The sequence below is a fragment of the Electrona antarctica genome (assembly GCF_951216825.1).
Source record: "Electrona antarctica genome assembly, chromosome: 1".
Lineage (NCBI taxonomy): Eukaryota > Metazoa > Chordata > Actinopteri > Myctophiformes > Myctophidae > Electrona > Electrona antarctica.
This window is the reverse complement of record NC_136806.1, coordinates 56,431,902-56,456,771: the sequence shown is the minus strand read 5'-3', so window position 1 is coordinate 56,456,771 and position 24,870 is coordinate 56,431,902. Positions and strand designations below refer to the sequence as shown.

The 24,870-nt window shown below is 41.9% G+C and overlaps 3 protein-coding genes across 6 annotated transcripts in view; all 3 read left to right on the top strand.

Moving 5' to 3' along the window:
- The window catches only part of LOC306921564 (prominin-1-A-like), a 107,380-nt gene extending 93,640 nt beyond the window's left edge, over nt 1-13,740 (top strand). The window contains exons 23-28 of one of the 3 annotated variants that reach the window (XM_079498742.1): nt 4,378-4,493; nt 5,790-5,813; nt 6,327-6,399; nt 9,856-9,969; nt 11,149-11,179; nt 11,590-13,740. In XM_079498742.1, coding sequence (XP_079354868.1) covers nt 4,378-4,493; nt 5,790-5,813; nt 6,327-6,399; nt 9,856-9,870 — 228 coding nt within the window. In that variant the 3' untranslated portion in view covers nt 9,871-9,969; nt 11,149-11,179; nt 11,590-13,740. The remainder of the gene's footprint in view (nt 1-4,377; nt 4,494-5,789; nt 5,814-6,326; nt 6,400-9,855; nt 9,970-11,148; nt 11,180-11,589) is intronic. The other 2 variants (XM_079498743.1, XM_079498744.1) reach the window with 2 other exon arrangements.
- A 1,771-nt stretch (nt 13,741-15,511) lies between these two features.
- Nucleotides 15,512-18,049, top strand: LOC306922715 (fibroblast growth factor-binding protein 2-like). 2 transcript variants are annotated; one of them, XR_013789956.1, is made up of 3 exons: nt 15,512-16,251; nt 16,782-17,009; nt 17,072-18,049. XR_013789956.1 is itself a non-coding variant. In XM_079500506.1 (2 exons), exon 1 carries the CDS (start codon nt 15,557-15,559, stop codon nt 16,241-16,243), a length of 687 nt encoding a protein of 228 aa, XP_079356632.1. In that variant the 5' UTR covers nt 15,512-15,556; the 3' UTR covers nt 16,244-16,251; nt 16,782-18,049. The 2 variants fall into 2 exon arrangements, 1 of the variants encoding a protein (XP_079356632.1); XM_079500506.1 differs by having other exon boundaries at nt 16,782-18,049.
- LOC306920678 (fibroblast growth factor-binding protein 1-like) lies at nt 16,246-20,546 on the top strand (the record flags this gene model as incomplete). The annotated part of the gene is made up of 2 exons (XM_079497499.1): nt 16,246-16,251; nt 19,958-20,546. The coding sequence occupies 2 exons, from the start codon at nt 16,246-16,248 to the stop codon at nt 20,531-20,533; spliced, it is 582 nt and encodes a 193-aa protein (XP_079353625.1). The 3' UTR covers nt 20,534-20,546.
- Between the last annotated feature and the right edge of the window lie 4,324 nt (nt 20,547-24,870).

Genomic DNA, 24,870 nt, shown 5'->3' with positions numbered 1-24,870 from the left:
GGTCCGATCATGGCTCTTCTTTGCGGCCTTTTTCGTGCATTCTGTTGCCCCTGGCCCCCAGATCGCCCTCTATGGTAGCGGGAGGCGTTATGTGCTTTAAATCAAAGGCACAAGTCTCCTAGAGAGGGTTCAAACTGTATGTACAGTACAGCGTGTTCCAACAACAGGTCCAGACATAACACATGTACATTCTGCAGACATGAAAACACGCACACATGGTTTACCTCCAAATGTCCTAGCCAGATATGGTAACAAGAGACCTATGTAATGTTATGTTATATTTTAAAACCAAGATGGGTCGGTGTGTTCCTGCATGTACATGTTAGTGTGGCAATCACACAAAGTGTCTGCAAGCTGATTGTCTGTGTGCAGTATGTATGTACTGTACTGTATGTATGTATGGTATGTGGTGGTGTGTGGTTTGAGAGACGGATAAGGGGGTTTCCCTCCCAGAAACGCGCACACTGCTTACAGAGAGAGCGCAGAATAGATTCTGTACATTTTGACCTCACTCTGGACCACAAATATATATACACACTTTCTCCACATGTCCTCTCCAAACACATGCATACGTACTATACATTATGCACACTGCAAAACATAAACAGAGAGAGCTTCCTTCCTAAGCCAGTTAACTTAAGTGTTATGTAAAATGGCCCTGGCTTTTATGTCAAGTTGCAAGTCAAGGGGTCAAGTCCTTAGCGGGTGCTAAAAAGAAATGGAGTCCACACATACTGGAAGGAAGTGACTCGCTCACAGTCAGTTTATTACCGTTTTCGACCTGCATGGGGTCGTCATCAGAATTCTGGTGGAGACCCCATATATGTGGGTCGAAACCTTATTGAACCGACCGGGAGAAAGTCACTTTCCAGTGTGCAGACTCTATTTCTTTTGCCCTTTGATCAGTTTAGCGCTCTGCAGGAAAATTCTCCTAGACCTCCTAGATAAGTGGTGCCCAGACCTTTTCGTCCGTGGCCCTAAAAAGAGACTTTAAGTTGTCTCCCCATATGGGACCCAAAGTAGTGAAAATAGCCGATCTACACAAGCTCACAACCTGTTGACGCTAAAAGGGGAGAATTAATTTTATTTCGTTAGAGTCTGACCATGACCCCATGCGTTGTGCCGATGAGGGGGGGGTCGGTGGGTCTACAGAGTCAGGAAACTGCTCATTAAATCCCCTCTCAGGGGCTCTTCCAGCCCCTACAGATCCCACCTCTGGGCTAATTGTCATTGAGTTGGAACAGAATGTGTCTGTAAAACCCACAAGCAATCCTTATAAAGACAAAACCAGTAATTTAAACGGATGGTTCAGAAGATCTTGTGTTATATTGCAAGAACTAATTATACGGCTTATATTCAAGACATATATAACATTTGAAATATGAATTGACATAAATGTGGACATTGATTTATTGATTTATTTAAAAAATTAAAAAAAGTGCTTCATTAGACATTGTAGATACGTGAAAAAGGTGAATGACACGACATGTAAAAGCCATGTCAAAAACATGTAGGGCTCCATTTTAAACCCCTTATCCGAACGTTAAGAACGTTCCACCACTGGTCTTGCGTGTGTCTTAGGTCAGGGGTTCTCAACGTTTTTGGCCGGGGACCCCCGGAAATGCTTTGGCAATGTCTCGGGACCCCCGCCCCGCCCCCTCCCGACCCCCAATATAAATTGACTGCTACAATAACCTTAAACCATTTTGGGCGGGAACCCCTTTTGGTGTTTTAACTCTTTGAGAGTTTCATGGATTTCTATATAGTTTTTAGACTTCTCTATGGCAGAATGGCGTTTTTGAATGATTTATTGAAAATTCTCTGCTGTGAATGTGTGACAACGAAAGACCTTCAGAGAAAGCTTGGCTTGTCTGCTTCCAGGAAAAAAATGAACTGAGTTGATAAAATGTTTAGTTGTGGTGTTGGAAGCCATTTAAAAGAGCCTGCATTTACACTGGGTAGTGTTTCTAGGACAACAAAAAAAGTTATGACCGGTTGAAGTTTTATTTTCTAAATAACTTTTTTTCTGCTGGGCGTACATAGCCATGCAATATCTCATTTTAAAGGGTGAGTTGTCTAGTTCAATTAAAATAAAATAAAAAGTTTCTCACATGTACCACTGTAGATATTTTGCCATCTATAAATAGCATGGTCAGTCATGATCAATCTGACCTATCCAGCTAAAAGTCCCCCTAGCTCTGAAATGGAACATCATATAAACTCAATTCTTTTTTGGGGTAAAATTAGACATTCTAACGCACATTTTGATATATACCATGTTTACATAGTCTTACCAGTACCGTGTCTATTCATGCATGTATCTCAAAAACCTGTTGTGAAGAAACAGTTTTGATAAAAAACTCATCCAAGGACATTGTTTTGATATGACTTTGTGCCCATGATATGTATCAAAATATAGACTTGAATGTATACTGTATTATAACAAAAAAATTGGGTTCTTACCATCTACCGTTACAGAGTAAATCACAGTTGAAACTCGCTTAGTCAAACCATAAACCTCAGACTAGTGAACAAAATAGCCATGACAGGTCTAACTCATTGTAAAAGCTTGTCTTTTATTTTTTATGACTAACATAATACAATTATAATAAATATTACAGAAAATAAATAGGCCTACATACAAAACAGTTGTCCCCAAACTCCCCAGTGTCCCCAAACCACTGCATTCCAGTTGTTCTTGACGGTGTGTGTGTGTGTGTAGGCTAAATTTAAAAAAAACAACTGAAATGAATGAATGCATCCGGTTCAGTGTCGGAGAACTCCATCGCAGTCTTGACTCTTCGTCTTCATCATCATCATCATCATCATCATCATCCTCCTCATCTGATGCCAGTTCTAAATATATAAAAAATAAACATTTAGCTGTAGTCAGCCCGGCCAATAGCCAGTTGGGGGGGGGGGGGGGGGGGACGTAGGCTATCTGACATCATCGTCATCATCATCATCACACGGAGACACACTAAACAATGTACAATCATGATTGTATACAATATACAATGAATGCAATTATCATGCAAGCTCAGACGTCAATGAAACGTCATACAGATCTTATATAATACGCTACTGTTAGCTTCACTCCCCGTCCCCCCTCCGATCCTTGTAGCAACGTCATCATAACCACGCGTTGCTTCAGTAAACGATGCATGTTTGTTCTCCGTCTTTGTAGACAGTAAATAAAAGGAGCGAACATTACTCTAAAGATCAGATCGCCTATAAGGCACGCTACAATATAAAATACTTGTACTGCCATGCGTGCATGCCTGCTACGATACATTTGTACTGCTGGTGTCGAACCAACCGATCGACACCAACCCCCCCTCCAGCCCTTAGCCAGCACCAATGCACCGACCAACACCATTAGCCAGCACCTTCGGTGCTGGCTAATGGCTGGGGGCCATCGTGGTGAGTCATTCTGGCGTCATGATCTGACTAGTAGTAGTAATTATCCAAGCATCTATTTGTAGCGATCATCTTATGATTTCTGATCACTATAGAAGGGCATTTTCTACAATAAGATTACCTCAAAACATTCCGGGTTGATCGTCTTCTTCAATGGTTTCCCGGTATAGCTCATCGGACGACGATGGGGAGACAATGAAAAAAGGAGGGAGGGAGCAGCGAGTCTCGCTGTAAGCACTGGACCAGGGCTACTCCGCCTGGAGAAGGCGACTGGGACGCGTATGGATCAATACTACTACCACAAAACTCGCTCAAATAAATAGTACTGCTTTCAACTTTTTCTGCTAGAAAATCGCTCGGGCGAGACGGCAAACAGGCAAAACAATGATAACTATGAAGACTCCCTCTGCCCCCACTGTTTACAGGGGGTGGGACCAGCTTCCAATGGCAACACGTACACGTGTGTCACGTGACACGGGTTTTCTGGGTAATGTAGTTGGAATATAAGCTCAGGAATTTAAACAGCGCTTCGGAGCATATTAATATGTTTAGATTCATCAAAAACTGTGAAGACGCCAATTGGCGTCATTGATCATTTACGGAATTCTGATGAAGACGCCAATTGGCGTCTTTCATCTTCTAAGGGTTAAGCATTGTTATAATTTAGCTATTTAAAAATAGCAGATCTACAAGCTCATAGCGCGCCACCGAGTGGCGCGCTACGAGCTTGTAGGTCTGCTATTTTTGAAAAACCATGAAAAAAAAATAAAAAACATTTTTTTTTTTTTTTTTTTTATAATTTGGGGACCCCCTAAAATAATTTGGCGACCCCCCGAGGGGTCGCGACCCACGGGTTGAGAACCCCTGTCTTAGGTGTGAGGGAGGACCTTACTGTACGACGAGAGGGCATCATGTCACTTGTGTCATCTTTATGTGTGTGTATGTTTTTTGTAACAGAATACATTTTGGATGGGCCTGGGCTTCAGTACTCTGTTCCTGTTGCCCAGCATCGTCCTGGGAGTGAAACTAGCCAAGTACTACCGCCGAATGGACACGGAGGATGTTTACGACGAGTAAGTGGCATTCACTCTACCTACCTTTCTTCAGTAATAATATTATTATATCGTCGCTGTTGAAAAGAAACTTAATATCCATATTCAAGTCAAAGGTCAGGTTTATACTGTCAAGTGTGAATAGGGCGTTAATTTATGAAAGAAATGAAAATAAATCTGCTTGACGACGATGATGTTATGTAGATCGGTGGTTCCCAAAGTGGGGTCCGGGGACCCCCAGGGGTCCTTGAGGGAGTTCCAGGGGGTCCCCAGCTAAATGATAGTTTGGAACCAAATGGACCCTTATGGGTCTGTAACTGTCCAGAGTTAAATTAACAGTGATTTTACAATATAAATTGGGGGTCCCAGGGATAGAATTGCCATTAACCCATTTTGGGTGGGAACCCCTTTTGGTGTTAGCATTATGTTATGCTTTAGCTATTGAAAAATAGCAGATCTACAAGCTCATACGAGCTTGTAGGTCTGCTATTTTCGAAAAATCAAAGAACGACTGACATAGAAACATAGCTTTTTCAGAAAACTGTCAGGATGTAGAAGACATTTTTTTAATCTGATCTCAGGTCAAAATGGGTTAAATGGGGGTCCGTAGCCTAATGCATGTCAAACAGGGGGCCCTTGAAATTAAACGGGTTGAGAATCACTGCTAGAAATCATCTCTTATGGGTGGTCCCTGGCACATCTTTTCAAATGGGGGGTCCGCGGGGCTAGTTAGAGTCAATTTGGGGGTCCTTGACATGAAACAGTTTGGGAGCCACTGATGTACAGTAGGCGAGTACGACGTGTGTACCATGTAGACGTGTTGGTATTCTCTTTTTAATCTCTTCTCTCCTCCACTCTTCTTCTTTGTAGTTCCTCTGTTTCGGGGACGTGGCATTTCACTTTGTGATAACCATTTTCTACCGGTTCCATCTTCCATCCGACGTGGCTTTATTTATTTTTGCATTAATTTTGTTGCTTGTTTCATTCCTCTCTCTCTCTCTCTCTCAAAAGCACTCTGCACTTTATAAAAGAAAAAGAAAGGAGTTGATGGATTTGCATGTTATCATCACGGGGTCCTCCTGCTGCAGTTGACCCGCACGCAGCCCCCCCCCCCCCCCCCCCCCCCCCGGTGCACAAATGCAATGGAGACATCAATTGCTGATCCGTGACGTTTTTTCCCGTCACGGGATCAACACTGCTGCACATCAGAGCAACATGTTGTGTTGGTAGTACATGACGTCTGTTGCTGAACATCTCATTAACATGTTTACATCTCTTTTTTTTGTTTTTTTGTTGTTGTTTTTTGTATCATTATAGCATTGAGACATTACCCATGAAAACGTAAGCTTCGTTAAAACGATTTCCATCTCTCTCTCTCTGCTTCCGTTCTTGCGCATCGTTGCGTGCAGTGACTGGTACTCTCTCTGGGTGTGTTGTTGTGTTGTACATATAACTACTGAACCTCTCTTCTTGGTGCTGGTCTTGGTCTTAATGTCTTTGTTTTTCCTATGCTACAGTAATATTGCTCTTAACTGGGTGGGTGGTTTGGCTTCTTGTCGTTTGCTATCTTTGGAAAAAGTGCCCCCTTTACTGTTCAACAAGGGCTCTTATAATCATCATGACCTTACAAAAGCACCATATCCGCCTGTCTTTGTAAGATGGTGTAAGATTTCTTTTTTTAATAATATAGATTATATTTAAAGGCTTTATAAATGTCCTTTATTATGTCCTGACACTTGATACTAGTACTATAGTGATTTTGAAAGGAGAAGAAAAAAAAAGCTTTGACAGCATGCCATATTATATCATGCATTTTTTCATTCCCTTTTTTTGTATACAATGTTGTGTTTTCAGTATGGAAATTGGTAATAATGGTTATCATAATAAGCCTTTACAACAAGGTGTCCCAAATCTGATAATCAACAAGGTAAATACTATAGTATAACGGTGTTGCATGCGTGTTGTTTGGAAGTGGGGGCATGCATGATAGTTTGGGGATCGGCCATGTGTTGACCCATTTAGACCTGAGGACGATTCTACAAATGTCTTCTAAATCCTGAGAGTTTTCAGAAAAACCCATGTTTCTATGTCAGTCGTTTTTCATGTCGAGGACCCCCAAGAATATCTGTAATTGGCCGCCGACCCGCATCTGAAAATATGTTGTTCCAGTGACACACATATTTTTCAAAACAAACATTTTTAACTCAAATATTTGCTTCCGGGGGGGGGGGGGGGGGGGTCCCTGGAACAAAGATATTTTGAGATGGAGGGGTCCGCGGCAAAATGCTTTGGGCGGTCCTTGACATGAAATAGTTTGAGTATTGAGTCAACATATATGTACTTCAGAAAACTGTTGGGATTTAGAAGACATTTTGTAGAATCGGCCTCGGGTCTTATTTATGGATTAATGAGTCAGATGAATACACAAACAATGCATGCCCACAGGGGGTTTACTAATCACGCAAGCACACACACACACACACACACACACAAACACACATCTGGAGGTCAGCGCGATTTTTTGCATCCTTATTCACTCCTCAACCATGGAACAATAAGACAGCTGTAACCATGGAACAATCGGACTGTAAAAAGTAACAGTTGCCCCCGATGAGAAAATGGTGTCTGCTTTTCATTTTCCAACCCAAATGCCACAGAAGAAACATTGCCAGTGTATGTGTATTGATTCATTTCAAACCACAGATACATTGATCCTCAGGGTTTCAAAGCTGGCGTTTCGCGATGTGACACGCTGTGACCTTTATAGATCTGCTATTTTCACTATTTCTAATATATACTGTATATATATGGCTGCAAGTCATTAGTCTATGCAAGTGTTGGTATCGGGGGTGCCGACATGTCAATTCAAAATACAATATTTGTATTTGAAACGTAGTGGAGTGAAGGTCTTGTTTCCCCCCCCAAAGAGAATAAAGTGCAGATACTCTTGTTCAAGTACAGTAATCAAGTACAGTGAATGTACTTTGTTATCGTCCACCCCTGGAATCGGTATAATCTATTTTGAAATTGCACATACAGCAGTACGCGATACAGGACACCTAGGATTGAGTCGACATATGTGGAAATGTTGATATGCAACCGTTCTTACATCCAGAAAAGTCAACATACATTCAATGTATCTGTTGTTTGCAGACACGTACATGCCAGTGTTTTTCTTCTGGTATTTTCTTTAGTTATTGTACAAAATATCGCACTACGCTCCCACAGTATACGGCATGTTTGGTTTTTGTTATGAATTTATAGTTGGCCCACTTTTTTGGTCTGACAATCACCTTTTTCAGTTTTGCCAAATATGGCATTGCAAAAGTGTTTATTGGGGTCTTTGCTGCATCACTAACCCACTGCATGCTCGCTCTGCACGTGGAATGAAAATCGATCCTCCTGTTTTCCTCTTGTCCAGAGTCAGGCAAACTGAAACTCCAATGAATGTACACCTGGTCCTTTTATTCAGAGAGAGGCAAGCATGTCTGAATGCTTTGGTGTGACAACTTAAAATGCCGGCTTGTTTTGTCTACTTGTTCTAACATGTTTTGTTGTTTTTTTGGATCAGGCTGTCTAAGCATCATTAGACAAATTACTCTGAAGGCATGGCAGGCAGAGAGCAAAAACACACACAGAAAATGTCTGAGGAAACCAAGTCACTAGATGCTTTTTGTTCCCATAAATTATATATTCCATCACTTCGACTAATTGGACGTTTTGACATTTTTGTTTTATTGCATGGATTGATGGGATTTGTTCCACAATGTCTGCTCTGATGGAACGTTGTGGTGGTTGTGGTGTTGGGGGTACTTTTGGATTCTTCTTGCAACCTTTGCCTTTCATTTTCGGGGCATTTGAGAGTACAGAGTATGGCATTTTGGAATGAAACCTAATTGCACGGTATACCCTCAAAATAATTCCAATTTGAATTAGGTGCTGTTTAACCACTCTTAAGCCCTTGGAATAGAGAGACCAGGTGTTCTGCTCTCTGACCTGTCTATAGGGCATAGCAGTGGCAGCCATTATGTGGTTCCACATAACGAAAGCCCATTATTTTTTCTCAATAGGGATTTCTGAAAACATTGATTCAGTCGGATAACTCACGAATAGATGCAAACAATATTTATTATAGAATGAGAATACAATAAGTGTGCATAATATTTTATCTTGGCGTTCGGCTCTGCTACATTTTTCTCCCTGCTCGGCACAATTAAACACCATCATTAAACATTAAGAGCACGGAGATAGATATACAACTTTTCAAGAAATTCTCTAAGGAGACAATACCAGCACTCACGGACATGTAATTTGGTTTAAGGCACTTTTATTATTTTATATTCGCACAGTATGCTGCAGAGCAGACAGCACAACGTACGCGTTTCGGCGTATAGCCTTCGTCAGCGTTATACTGTGAGTGCTGGTATTCTCTCCTTAGAGAATTTCTTGAAAAGTTAACTTTCCTCGACCGCGCACCCGGTAAGACTGTTAAGAGAAACTAAGACATTGGAGTCGTGCGGGCGTTCTTGCTTTAGATAGATATACAATAACAAGTTAACAACCCCCCCATGGGGAACAGAAATAACAAGCAAACATCACATAACAACAACCAGGAACCATATGCAGAAGGAAGGCAGGAAGAAGCATGCAGTCTAGTGAGCTTAAATACCCCACCCAATTGGTCAGCTGACTGCCACATCAGCCACATCAGCGAATGAGTAATGCAGCATATTATCCCCTTGAGTATATGTACGCTCCCTTTGAGCACAGCATGAAACCCCTCGGGTATATCTGACTGAACTAACTCTGCAAGCTACGTACTGTATCATTAATTATTCTAAGCTTGGAACCAAGCCACCCAGGCTCAAATATTTTGGTGACCCAGAATCAAATGTTTTATGGCCACGATTCACCAAGAGCCTGAGTGGCTTAATTGGTTCCACGCTTAAAATAATGATTATAAATATTGTATTTTCAGAAATCTCTATGAGGAAAAATGACCGGGCTTTTGATTTGTGGCACCACAAATTGGCTACGACTGCTGTGCACGCCCTATAACAACTGCGCCATGCTGAGGCTCATGGGAGAGCAGCTGGTGTGTGTAACGTGAAAATTATCCCAGGCGCCCCAAAAAAACAAAAAACAAATCGACATTTCAGAATGTCGACACATGACATAGTCGTTGGAACAATTTCCCCTGCCTGGTACAATTATCACATGACTGTTGCCCTAACAAAACAATCAAGGCAATTCAGTTGAATGAATGAATGAATGAATGAATGCCCCATCTGGCTGGTGATGATGACGGTGTCCCCTGTGTGTGTGTGTGTGTGTGTGTGTGTGTGTACGTGTGCGTGTGTGTGTGTGTCTGTTACAACCGTAGCATCCCTGCCTATGACACTATGAACAGGTTCCCTCGGGCGTCGGCTCCACCGAGGCATATTGACTGGTGACAGACAGTAGAGAGAGTCGTTCCTTTTACATCCGCTCCGGAAAGGTACTTTAAAGAAACTACTACTGTGCCATCATCGCCGTCGTCGTCACTCACTCACACCGGGATCTGTTTTCCTTTTCTCCACATCTGCCTGCATCACCACCATCACCCCTAATAATGACTTGATGTCTGTGTGTGTGTGTGTCTTGTCTGTACTCACTACTCACCTATACCCTGTACTTCATTCACACAGCTCTCGTCTCATGTCGCTGTTTGTCATCAGCCTTTCTTCATTCCATGGATACCTATTATATCTCCTGTTTTGTTTTGGTATCTTTGTACTTATATGCTTATGACACCCCCCCTCCCATTATGTTTGTTCTTCTAACCTTTCTTTACAGCTTGTCTGGGCCCTTGTGACTCTTCTCTCATGGTGCTGTGTAGACAATAATTGGTCCTGTGTTTGTTCTGACTTTAGGATTGGCTTTAGATAGGTTTGGATATATACAGTTCTTTGGATAGGGTTAGGGTCAGATTAAAACGCCTGTGGTCGCCGAGGTTAGGGTCAGATAGATGGATGGATACAGTGCAACTGTGTCTCATATTCTTTGTGAAACATCGTTTCTTTTTTTGTTTTTTCTTTTTTGTCGCTGTCAAATAAACGTAGGTTTTTATATAAGTAATATTGCAACCAAACATATTACAGGAACCATTTTGAAGCCTATTCTAATGATTGATTGCTTAAGAAGTGACTGAGGAAAGCAAAAACAAAACAAAAAACTTTGGAACTGTTGGAATTTTTGTTTTGTTTTGTTTTACTTTTAAACAGTTAGATGTTCCTTACAGTCGCAAAGCTAAAGGCCTTGCCATTAAAGGTTCTCCATAACAAGTAACAACCTAAATTATACCGATACAATCCTAAACAATAAAACCACAAAAGCTTCTTCCCAAAACCAATTTAATACTGAACAATCTTAATAAATAAAAAAGGGTTTACTGTAGAACACAGTAGTGATTTGTGTAGCGAATAGGAATGTAGTGAATAAGAATGTTCTCCTTGGAAAACCCGCTCAATACTAACACATAATAACTCACTGCACTTTTCATACGTTTCATCTTCACAGCCCAGCCAGAATTGTGTCATTACACACAGCAATGGGCAACAATGTTCTGAAATATGAATGTGATTAAATTGTTGTTTTTTTGTCTTTTTGTCTTTACCCACCATTTGCCATACCACAGTGTCCTCGAAAACTGGAACTGAAACTGGACGGTAAGCTTTTCTTGTTATTTTATCTAGTTCAAGTTTAGGATTGTATTATCCCAATGAGATGTGGTTTACAGCTGTGCATAAAATACAATACATGTTTATAATAGACATGACCAAAACCAAACACACAGCAAATAACTAAGACTTACGACTTATTAGCAACACATTTTCTTTTTAAATATTGAAATACTTTTGGCCTCGATATTGACAACATGGCCAAAATATGGACTCCAGGGTCAAAGTGGTTAACTAAAAAGGTGGTTGGAAAACAGTATTTTTCGCAAACAAGGAATAAAATAGTATAAATGTGTTAATGTTCTGTAAAAAAATACGTGTGTTTCCGGGTTTATTAACCAAAGCCATTTCTCCCCATTATCATTTTAAAACCATGACACCGGATGATGATTCTACAGAACAACCCACCCAGTCCGCAGAAGACGACAACCATCCCAAACCCACTTTTCTGCTGCTGGTCCCTTGCTTGCGTTCTCTCTTTCTCTCTCTCTCTCCACTGTCTTCAATAATCACCTGAAGAAAAGAAAATCACATTGTAGTGCCCATTTCTCCTCAAGAGGTTCCGGACACTGGACACTGCCACCCATCACTCTAGCCCCACACACCCTCCATGGAATTAATCTGAGCCAGTGGTCCTCTGCACTTCATTTTTAATTATTTTAGAGAGACTGTGGTGTCTGCGTTTACAAGTTTGGACACAATAAGAAGACATTCAGTGCGAGGACATGACAAAACTCTAAATACGCATCAAGGCTCTTTTTAACTTTTGTTTTTGTACTTGTTTGTGCTGTGGAAACAGTGGCTACGGGGTCATGGCAAATTGACCGAGGACAGACTTGACCATTTTGTGTGTCGTTTTCAGACACAAGCAGACATTATAGTTCGGAGCAGCACATATTTGAGGGACTTTTCAATGCAACATGAATGCATTTTCCCCATGTTGGATATTTTCCTCGTTGTACCCGAGGAGCAAGTGTGGGAGTCGTGTTGCCGAAGGACAATTTGTTAGGACACCTGGAACAGAACCTGGAATCTGTACGTTGTGGGATGGTCACTCTTGGCTATCGCAACATATAGTGATGAAATATGTTTGACTATATGTTATTTTGTCTTAAAAAGGTCAAACAAAGTTGTTCTGACAGTAAGGTGTAGTGAGCTGAGAGCTGCGTGCTACAGCTGAGCTCAGAAGGGGATCATTTGAAAGAAACTTTCAAAAATATAACATGCTTTTTTTTATGTTGACAGTATTGTATGACAGCCAGGGTTTTGTCATCTTTGCTGCTTTCAGGGCACACAGCAAACAACTAGATGCCTTTACAGAGCATGTCTTGTCTACCGTAGCATTTCAACCGATGTGGCCCTTCACACATTTCAAACCACATTTCGATTTTGGGGCCGAAACGTTCTAACCACGCGACAACCAGTGTCAGAAGCGTGCCGGCGTTCTGTAGGTGTTTCGTCGATTAACGGTAACACAAAATATCATGTTAATCTCACTAACAAGGCATTTTTAATCAAGATATTTCTTGCTTTGATAATGTCAAACTTTTTCAAGCGGAGAAGTACTTTTTTCCAAGCCAAATTCTATTTTTACCGTAGATCTCAGGTCATAGTTGTTCTTTCAATTATATACATACTGTATATATTGTTTCAGCTTTTTTGCAATCCCCGCTATGGATACATTTTTAGCCATGAAAAGGATGAATGTATTCAGCAGCTATTATGTGATATTGTGTATTATTCGCTAACATGTCTGGTGGGCCGGTGTCCGACCTAGGACAATGTCCTCTGGACACACTGGACAGGCCATTCCAATGACTTAACCCATCTTCCACTCACTTTACAGACTAAAATATATCACTATCACAGTATCACTGTCAGCAGAGTAATAATGAGAAAACATTTGACAATCTCATACTTGGGACAAGTAGCTAAATGTGTCGTCAATCAAAATGCAGAAACTCCAATGAAGGCTGTATGGTTTTACGCGCCTTTTATACTGCAAAGACATATCTACCGTTGTCATTTCAGATTTGATGATCATGCATTGATTCTTAGAATCTGCTTTTTATCATGGAAAAACAAATCTAGGTAATGTTTTATATAAGTCTCTTGGAAATCGTGAAAAAAGTTCAGAGGTTATCAAGTTTACAGTAAATGCCCCTTTTTATGCAAGAGAATTGCCTCGAAGTTGGGTTGCTTTGGGAACTGGCAGTAATATAATCGCAGTGCCAGATTCTACCGAACGGATTTTCTGTCTTGATCAAGATCAGCAAATGTTTTGTAGTCTTAACTTCCCCTGTGTGCACACTTTGACAGGACTATCGTTGATGTAGTATACTTTATAGGGTCTTCATAAGACCCTGAAAATTTACGATTTCTACACTCATTACTAAGTGCTTGAAAACACACTTTTATCAATGGACAGTTGGACACTATTAGGCAATGGTAAATGAGTGGAACTGTGGCATTGGCATGGATGGAGAGAATTTATTTTTTATGTGGTGGAAAACTGAGTGTACAATTTGTGAATATACTTTCAATTTCAATTGAAGTCTCTCTTATGCCTTTTTATTTTATTTTTTTCACTTTTTGTGAGAATTCTGAATCTCCAATGAGTTTGTTTTGGGGGTGACATGATTAGAATTTAGATTTAGGGATTTAGATTGTGTGTGTGTGTGTGTGTGTGTGTGTGTGGGTGTGGGTGTGTGGGTGTGTGGGGGTGGCAAAACCAGTCCTATAGAAGTTCCCCTAACGGCGCTCACCATATGACAGCTGGCATACGCATGGGGCGGCGTATAAGAATTTATAACTCAAGACCGCGGCATTCTTTTCTCTGTTATGGTGCGCTGCCGTCGGCGGGCAGGACGCACAGTACTGCATTATGGGTGTGTTGCTATTTTCAATAGGAGATGATTATCTTATTATGTGTAGCCTAAGCGCGGCTCTGAGGTTTCTCTGCTCAGCAAGCTACCCATGAAATAACAAAACAAAAAAACACGGCCACAGAAATCTCATATACCAACTCATTCCTCACATCTAAATCGGCTTGGCTTTTAAAGCAAACTAAGAGGGTTATGTATACCATGAGGAAGTGGTCGTCCACAGAGTGGCTTTTTAAAAATTGTCTGATGAAAAAGTTATCTTATATCTATAGACTCACTCCCCGCCATAACTTCTTTCACTGACCCCCACCGTCCCCCACAATGAGACCCCTTTCCTCTCATTATGACTTAACTGCTGTGAAAATAAAGCTGCCAAAGACATGTAGCCTATACTGACCCCCTTACCCCACGGCCCGCACACGCACACACACATGACACACACACACACGCCTGTGTTAGTTCCAGGCACACACTCTGGCTCAAGTGTGGCACATTCGTAGACGCATCTGTTCCTTGTTCTGGCTTAATTAGCACGGTAATTACTTCCCCTTGCTCGGCAGTGATTGCCCCTGTCTGTATGTTAAGGGCAACCGGCTTTAAAACATGTCACTTCGTGGTTGAGTATTTTAAAGTTTCTGAGGGGAAAGTATAGCCCTGTAGGCTGCATCATTCAGCATGCAGTTGGGCAGTCTGTATGCATTAACTTATTCTAAGCATCTTGAATGAAACAGTGTACCGACCACATAAGCATGGCAAAAAGAAAAGAAAAAGATCTATAATTTAAGGTTTTGCAGCTTCATACTGCAGTATATAGCCTGTATAGGCCTGTGGTTTTCAAAGGGGGGTCTGGGCACCGCAGGGGTCCTTTGAGGTGGTTCCAGACATGCAGGGGTCCCCCTACATCTGTAAAAAATAGCAGCAAAAAATCGGTGTAACCAAAAAAATAACCAATCTAAAATGCTGCAAGCTGCAATTATGAAAAGGTTTTTTGAGTTTTGAAATTTCGAAATTTTAACCTAATAAATCCCCATAAATATCTGTATAATGGTGGTGTTCCCTGGCCACAAAATCTTTTCAAATGCAGGGGTCCTGACCTTGGTGTGTGTGTGTGTGTGTGTGTGTGTGTGTGTGTGTGTGTGTGTGTGTGTGTGTGTGTGTGTGTGTGTGTGTGTGTGTGTGTGTGTGTGTGTGTGTGTGTGTGTGTGTGTGTGTGTGTGTGTGTGTGTGTGTGTGTGTGTGTGTGTGTGTGTGTGTGTGTGTGTGTGTTAGGGGACAATTCTCCCCTTTTTATAGGAAGCCTTTTCTAGTCTGACCCCTCCCCCTCCCCACCTGAATTCCGTCCTTTGTAAAAAGAAAAAAAAAAAAAAAAAAGAGGGCAGACGATAAATAGCGGGGAGGGATCGGGAGTCTCTCCGGTATATACTTTCCTCTTCTCTTCAGCATCCACCACTATTACGCACAGCACAGAGCCCCAGCCATCATGTTGTGGACTCCGCTCACCTTCCAACTGCTGCCGGCGCTGCTGCTGCTCTTCGCCTGTTGCTGCTGTCTCCTCCCGGCGTCCGTCGAGGCGCAGGGTTGGAACGAGCCCATCAAGTTCAGCACCAAGGCCAACGACTACTGCACGATGACCGTCACGGGCCAGGGCGACACCACCCGCCTGCGCATCTCGTGCTGGGGCAAGCAGCGCACCTACTACTGCGACTACGTGGGCAAGCCGCAGACGTGTCGGACCTACAACAACAACCCGCGCCACTACTTCTCGCAGATGATGTGGGGCCTGCGCAAGCTGCACAACGCGTGCCAGGGGCCCCGGGTGGTCAAGCCTCAGATGTGCAGGAAGGCGCCCGAAGACGCGCGCATGGTCCTCGCCTATTCGTCGGTCACCTCCACAGCATCGCCATCAGCACCTGCGCAACCGAGTGCCAACTCTCGCCAGAACAAGAAGCAGCTGGTGGTGAAACCCACTCCTCCGAGAAGGAGAACAATGCGGCTGAAAACGACTAAGCCCACCACTGCTGCTACTACTACAGCAACAACACCCAAGTCGACGACCACTAGTGCTGCCCCGGCGGGCCCGAGTGGGGCCAAAAAGATTGCCGAGAAGTACTGCTGGAGGTCCCTCAAAGGCGTGTGCGGCTATGTCATCGGCTTCTTTAAAAATTAGCGATGAAGGTGAGCAGTAAATAGGTATTGCTACAAAAAAAAATGTTTTAGTATAGCCTATAGACTTGATTACTTTATTAACATGTTTGCTACGTTTGTATAATCGTACGGGTATGATTATACAATGGTGATAAAATCCCTGAGGGCTATATAGTTAGGCCTACCCCACTACATTTCAATTTGGTAAAGTTAAAAAGCATGTAGGCCTACTTTTGAATAGGGCAATAGGGCGAATGCTCTTGTCCTGTTGCAGGCTAGTTAACTCAATGAATCTGACTGTTTCATAATTGAGTTAGGCCGCCTAGCCTAATATTTGACCAGGAGCAGGCTATCGTCTGGGTCGACTAGCCTACATTGCCCACCAAAGCGAAGTGTTGATGATTGATTGATTGAATAGCCTATACTATGAACTGTTGGCAGAAAAAAGCACAGGAAAGTAAAGTCCAGTTCAATACAGGGTCTGCTAAGGATTTAAACCCAATATATTTTTCCTCGTGTGTTTTTATGATGTCCACTTATCTCCATGCGTTTCCCCACAGATTGCCTTTCTTTTGGAGATGATGATGACTTCAGAATTGCGACTGGAGGTAGAGCCATGCCCGGAGAGAAACTCCTTTCAAAGGCGCTTGCTGGTGAATCGAAGAGCTCTTGCGACCCCTACAGGCCCTACAGGGGACGGTTTAACATAGGCCAGGGGTGGGCAACTTTGACAATGCAGGGCCACTATATTTCCACACTCACTCCAGAGGGCCACATTGCATATTACTGTCATAGCAAAAAATAGCCGATCTACAAGCTCAAAACGACGCGTTTTGAGCTTGTAGATCAGCTATTTTTTTTGCTACATTTGAATTGAAATCCTGAATTATTTTTTTGGCATTTTCTTAATTGGAATCCTGAAAAGTAACCTTTTCATTTAATTTCAAATGCATTTAGTTATAGTTATGTTAACTTTGCGAACTATACATCCAAATACATTGGACACAAAAAAAGACCACAACAGCTATACGTAATTAAAGTGGGTCATGTTTGCATGATTGGAATTGTAACCGGTGAAATCAATAATATATTACTATTCTGATATTAACCTGCGGGCCGCATTAAGTGATGGTGGGGGGGCCGCATGTGGCCCCCGGGCCGCCAGTTGCCCATGTATGACATATAGGCTAACCATGGATGAATGCCAAAGCAACCATATGTACACCGAGCTGTTTTCAAAACTGTGTTATTGAGAACTATATTAAGCCTGATGCTTGGAAGAACATTATTCCAAATGTTATGGGGTTGGTATAGGCCTACTGTCATGGTTTTTTTATTATTATTATTCTTTTGGCCTAGCAGAGTTTGTATAGGCTGCTGTTTCAGTCGGATGGACATCATGCATCATATAGTCCAAATAAACGTTGTCCAAAATGAAAAATGATCTTAAGTAATGTAAAGTGATGTGAACTGTCATACATTATACATCAGACTAAATTGTATCCTTCAACTTCTTGTTTATTCCCCCAAATGACTGAATATAGGCCTATATATAAGGCCAGGCATTAGGCCTATACAGGTTTTGGAGCAATTGTATTATCGAATGTTGCCTAATAACACTTTAGGCCTACTTAAAAAACATTTGCCAAATGTATTATTATTATTCTTATCATTATTTTTATTGGGAGGAGGGGGCATTTTGGAAAGAAATATCCAAACACCAAATGTGTTTTGTAGGCCTATTGTGTTTTATTTGTGTATGTATAGGCTAACATATATTATATTGGATCATATACAATTATTGAGAATGATTTTCATTTTGAGCAAAGAGGGTTTGACACAAATATAGATTTTGTTTTTTATTCAATGAATAAACATGTGTTCTTAATTGCTGTGTGTTTATATTGATTTTTGTTTTCCATGGAGTGGAGGGTGGAAGGGAAGGGTGGCACATGCTAGAGGAGAAAAGTGTAGCATCTTATTCTGGCCAGTGGATGGCAATGTTGTGTAGACTATATTAAACGAAAACATGTCTGGATAAGTGTAACTTTACTTTACCCCCTGGTATATGGTTGTTTAATATACTATAATAGAAATACATGTCCCCCATTGTTAAATCGTAGGCTATTAAAACAATAATATCGGCAGCCTATAGCTATAACTGAATGCCGCCTTTAGCCTACTCTTACATTTTCAAAAGCACGTTAATTGTATTGGCTTTTTAGTCTATCGATGCTGTGTTTTATTTTTCGTCCATATATGCCTAAAGCGTAGGCCTATTCGATAAATCTAGCTATAGCACGGCGCCGTGACAATAGACGATAATAAATCAGAAATCCAATAAAAATCGACGTGAAATAAAATGTCAGCTGTTTTGTGTGTGTGTTAGGGTGACCAGATCCAAACTGTTCATTTGAGGGACAGAAGTATCTCTTGTGTGGGACAAGTGTGATGGGGTGACCCCGTCCCCCCCTATTTTGCAATGGCAGCGGTGGCCGAACGCATAGCGGAGCGGTCTTGATACCGGAAGGTCGCCAGTTCGAATCAGCGGTCCGACATGTTAAAATTACCACCGCTGAAGTGCCCTTGAACAAGGCATTGAACCACTACGATGAAATGTGTTCTATGAGCAGGGCCTGGCTGGAAACAAGTTCTTGAGCTTAGCCCAGATACCCTGGGTAAATATAGTAATCATTTCATTTCATTTCATCACACTTGTCCAACACAAGAATAGAATAGAATAGACTTTTTTTTTATTTGTCATTGCACACCAAGCATACACTGAGCATACAACGAAATTTCAAGGGAGCTCCCACATAACCGTAGTACATAAACACATAACATAACACGTAACATACAACACAAAGTAAAGTGCATGGTGATATTTTAAAGTGCATGATGGATGAAAAAGGGAACCAATAAATTATCACAGTCCAGTTAGAGTCAGGATGCATGATGCACATGAGGGGACAGTCAATGCTTGATACTGGAGTATCGGGTTAGCAACTTACTACTTGAGTTGCTATTAAATGCCTTGATGTCATATTCGACCATAGGCCTATTGGCTATAATTTATAAACTCCTCTGGTGTCTCACGTTTTAAAATCATGCTTTATTTTTTATTTTTATGCTATTTTAACAGGCTTAAAAACACATCTTGCAGGAAGAGACAATGAGAGAGCTTTACAACAGAAAGGCCAAATATTAGGAGACTACTATTAGGGCATTTGAACGCTGATGCCATTGCCTGTCATCAGTCACAATGTGGGACAGGGTCTCAATTTGTGGGACGCCTGAAAAGTCTTGGAAATGAGGGACTGTCCCACACAAAGAGGGACATCTGGTCACCCTAGTGTGTGTGTGTGTGTGTGTGTGACTGTGTGTGCGTGTGCGCGCGCGCGTGTAAAGAAGGGGAGGAGCATTTCTTGCAGAAAAAACGTATTCAAGCAGGGGAACGAACATAAAGTATCCTACAAACTCAACCCCTAAGGACCAGCACATAGGTTTTTACCGCACAAAAAAATAAAGGAACAGGTAGGTGCATTGCACTTTAGCTACTCTACTGAACTATAAACACACATTCAATCAAATGCAAATTGGAGAAACTTGGGTATTAACATGTTAATTTATAGTTTTACTTTTTCCTACTCCTTGCAGCTATAGATTTTTGGGAGAGACTTCATTCATGGCGCTTCTCACGAATGTAACCACCTTATTGATCCTCCTTGCTTCCCAGCACTTCATGCTGGCCAGCTGTCAAAACGTCTCACGAAGGGCGACAGCAGAGAAAGTAAAGGACACCGGCGGCGACAGTCCCACCACCAAGTCGCCAGTCAAGGGGAAATTCACCGCAAAAGACAAGTCACAGTGTACGTGGGTCGCGACAGGTATCCACGACATGACCCTCGGCGTGACCTGCAAGAAAAGCAGCAAGAAGAGTTACAGCTGCGAGTACGTCGCCAATAAACCGGCCGCGTGTCCCCAGTATGTTTCAAACGCGAAATTATATTGGAAGCAAATCTCACGGGCTCTCAGCAAACAGAAGAAGCTGTGCCAAGACAGTGGCGCTCTGGTGAAAGCCGGGCTGTGCAGAAAAGCTCCCGAGGATGCTCATTTCAGACTGAACAATGCACCCGGCAGGAGGAGAACTGCCACCGGCGGCACCACCACCACACCGACTTCTCCCCAGCGACCCGCAGCAGGGCTGAAGGCTTGTACAGACTCTAAGAAACTAGCAGAGGAACACTGCAACGGGTCGTGGTCGAGTTTTTGTGTGTTCTTGTTTTCCATGGTGCAGAGTGGTGACTGCTGAAAGAAATAGGCGATTGCAGTCCCATCAGCAGTTGTCCAGAATAATAATAAAAAACATACTCAAAGTAGGCTACTGCTAACAAAATGTAGGTACCAAAAGTAGTATGCTGTATATATATAGTCAAAAATAGCTGATCTACAAGGTCAAAACGTGTCACAGTGCGATGCATTTTGAGCTAGTAGATCTGCTTTTGTTTTGCTATTTTTTAAAATTGGAATCCTGAATAATTTTTTACCTATTTTTGAATTGGAATCCTGAAAAGTAACATTTTTTATTTAATTTCAAATAGATGTATATGTTATGTTAACTTTACGAAATTATGATTATGAACTTAAATGCAAATACATTGGACATAAAAAAGACTAGTATAGCCTGTCATTAAGCTACTAATATAGACATGCAGTAATTTAAGCGGGTCATGTTTGCATGTTTGGAATTGTAACAGCTGAAATCAATAACATATCAGTATTCCGATATTAACATGCATGCCGCATTAAGTGAACTGCGTCTGTGCTCAGAGAATACAGTCTTCAGTTCAGGCCACTCTCTCTGATCCACTGCATCAATAGCACACCTCTCCCCAATGGCAATCATGTCAGACACATAGGCGGCGGGTGGATTTTACCTTTGGGTAGGCTAGAATTGCGTTGGGGGGGGGGGGACTCCGCGAGGCCGCGCAAATGTATTTATTTCCCCCAGATGGTCTAAAAATGAGTTACTTTGACCAATTTATTACCAATCTCGTACACCATTGCTCACGAAAGCAACACCCTTGACCCAATTATAGACACTGCATCTAGCTTTTAATTAAAGTTCCTCGGGCATTGTTTTGGGATATTTTGGCCGATATGAGTCTTTTTCTCAAGTCTCGAGTCAGTGTGGAGATTACCCGGCGGTGTTGCTGCCCCTCCCGGCTCATGGCTCTTAACAGACGGAACACAGACAGCAGCCACTCCGCTGAACGTGTCAGTGTTGCTGCAGTGGTGTGAACCGTGCTGTCACTGGTGGTGCTGCTGACTGCAGACAGCCGAGCCGACTCACAGCTTCTTCTTATTCTGAATTACTTTATCTTTGCCTTGAAAAAGAGTCAGACACATACATCCGAATTAACATGTGTTGAAATTCCTGTGCCTGGGGAATGCAGCATATCCCATTTACTTCACATGTAAAAAGTGTATACAAAATCTTTAGAAATTAGCAGATCTACAAGCTCACTTGTAGATCAGCTATTTTCAAATGGCTGAAATGTAGTGTTGAAGATGTATATGTTTTCGTATTTATAATCAAAATATACACTAGTAGACCTAACTATAAAGTTGTAGTGTAGTGGATTAAAAGTAAAAAAAAAAAAAAAAAAATCCTTTGAGATATAGTGGAGTAGAACTAAAAGTAGCATATACTGCAAATTGGAAATACTCCAGTAACATAAAAAAAACATAAAATTGTACATAAGCCTGTAAGTAGGCTACCTGAGTGTAGGTAGGCATACTTACAGTTCATTATTTTACACCACAGTCCATCAGATCTACAGCAATGATGGTTTTCATTGTGTGGGCATGTTAGCCTCCTGCTGCTGGGGATACAAATATTTTTAGTTGAAAACAATGTTCAGCTTTGTGCACATGCATTATTTCATCATAATGGTAATGTAGCAGCTCTGGTCCATAGCCCTACTTAATTTTGCCTACAAGGCAGAATTAAGCATTAGGGCTATGGACCAGAGCTAATGGTAATGGTGGTTGGTTCTACCTCAATAAATGTTTCAAGCTATTTCTAATTATTGAATGTGTCCCTTCTGTATTAGCCGTGGTAGTTGGTACCCAGGCTTGTATTGTCTCCACCAGGCCGAAGGCAAGGGGAGAGAGTATGTTTTGCACTCCGTCCGTCCGTGTGTCCGTCCATCCTAATTTTCCATCATCCTTCAAAGAAAGCACTCCCTCGCCCTGACTGTCTGTTACAATTGCACAGAAGACTTGTGTGCCAATAGATTAGAAGTTAGAGCATGTTGGATAATGACACAGTAGGTAGAAGAATTAACATTCCTTGGCACCAATGAACCTTTGGCATCCACATTTGCTATGGGTGCCATGTTTAATACAGCGGATTCGCCCGTTATACAGTGATAACGGTTGAATGGGGTGGTTTAATACCTAGGCTAGCAGCCAGGGCTGGACTGGGACAAAAATTCGGCCCGGGCATTTTCGCGTGAATTTGGCCCAGACCGGCCCACCACAACCAGCGCGCAGATAGCAGAAACTCTACCACCCACTCCGTCGAGGCACACACACAAACAAGCACCGCCGGGGGGGTCAGGGGGGGCGCTACCTGGTGGCCTGCCGCCTATTGGCCTGCCTGCCTGTCAAAAAAAATCATGGCGGCCCCCTACGGTCGCGGCCCACCGGGAAAATGCCCGGTATGCCCGGTGGCCAGTCCAGCCCTGCTAGCAGCCTAGACATGCTCCATATATAGGTCGATGTGGTCAATATTTGTAGCCTATACTTCTGATCTATTGTTGCGTCATGGATCTCATTTAAGTAAGAAAGCACAGTAGCCTAGGTTCAGTTCAAAATGGTTCAACCTAAATTGGTCAACATGTCTAACCCCGTTAAGAGTCTTTGAGCTCACACAAGCTTGTACAGCTGCTATTTTTGAAATTTTTTGAAAAATCTTGAAAGTGTGAGAACTACAGTATACTGATTTAGAAAGCATTTGTAGAATCGACCTCGCAGGTCTTAATGGGACCAAATCTATTACAGTACTTATACGCTGTTGTCATCTGCTGCCAATGTATAGCCTTTATGTCACTGTGTCATCATATACAGCATTAACACGTTACAGTAACAGCAGTCAACATGTGTCTGCATGGCCTGTACCTGTTGGGTAGACCAGCTGTCCAATTCCAGGACATTTTCATCTATACATGCCAATTAGCCATCTGGTAGCTGACTGATATATGAGTTGGAGGAATGCTGAGTGTCTGATAACTGTACAGGTACAGATATCAAAATACTGACTGGAGGTGGGGGGGGGGGGGGGGGGATTATGGTTACCAGAGCCTTAGACATAGACAGAGTTACGCAAACTGCGTTCACTTCATGGGGCCAGTCCAATGGCGGCTCTCCTGCATAGACTTCTATTGAGCATGGGGACAACCAACTGGGACAAGTCCTGGACCGGAAGTAGGCAGAAATGCATTGGACTCAGGCAACAGCCCAGCTTTAATGATCTTAAATCCCTTTATTTTAGATTGTTTTGTAGTAATAGTACAACATAAACATTAAAGAGACTTTAGTTGTTACTGTACAATAATTTAAAACAGTTGCACACTTGCTTAAAATAGCTCTTATTTGCGCCGCCCTCATTGAAAACAATGTATTTCCAACTCCAGCGCTCGGTTTCTGCCCCCTCAAAGTCAATATCGTAACTCTTCTATTTAATGGCTCTGATGGTTACTGGCCTGGGAAGCTTCCAGTTACAAATGTGTACAGAAGCTGTGTGGTGATGAAGAAAAAAACGGCAATCTTAATCAATACCTTACACTGGAATGACTGGATAGTATGGGTATTTTTATATTAACGAGGAACAGTGAATCATTGAAACGTATAAATGAAAGTATAGTCTTGTCTTTATTGTTGTGAACCGTTATTTCCATGTAGCCGGCGTTATCCCATCCACCCACTGCTAATACATACCTCTAATATACATGATGATGGATTTGGGATATTTGCCTGAAATAACTGTTGGAGAAAAAAAGAACATTGCAGATTTATTTGACAGCCCATGTAATCTTTCATTTTCACCCTAGTTTGGTGTCTTAATTAAAAAATACCTCTGCTATAACCCCACCCTGTCTCAGACAAGTGCTTACATGAAGTAATCATTATTTTTGCTAGCACCTACACACTACACAGTAATGTTATTTTAACAATCTGAGTGTCAAAATTAATGTTATAGTGTCTAGCTGGCTGACAATCAATTAGTGAATATATATCAAATGATAAACAATTGGCATGGTTCGACCAATTAAAAACACAATGATTGCACTTATGATGCTGTAAGGGCCCTGAACCCAATTGGTTATTTTATGAATGATGTGTTGGATACATTAATTGTAATATCTCAGGATTTCTCAGTCTCTCTCAGCAGCACACAAAGCCATTTCAACAGAAAGGCTGCTTTCTGTTGAAATTAAAGGCCACCCCTTTTGCAACCAGATCTTATTTTAATGATGTTTGGGAGACAAGAAACAGTTTCCTGGTGTTTTTGTGTGGTTAATATGCGTTTTTAGATATTTTAGTATTTCAAAGTGTCCATGATGTCATGGACACAACATAACA

Bases quoted from the DNA above. Each gene is read 5' to 3' on its own strand.
- LOC306922715 (XM_079500506.1), top strand. From the start codon at position 15,557: ATGTTGTGGACTCCGCTCACCTTCCAACTGCTGCCGGCGCTGCTGCTG.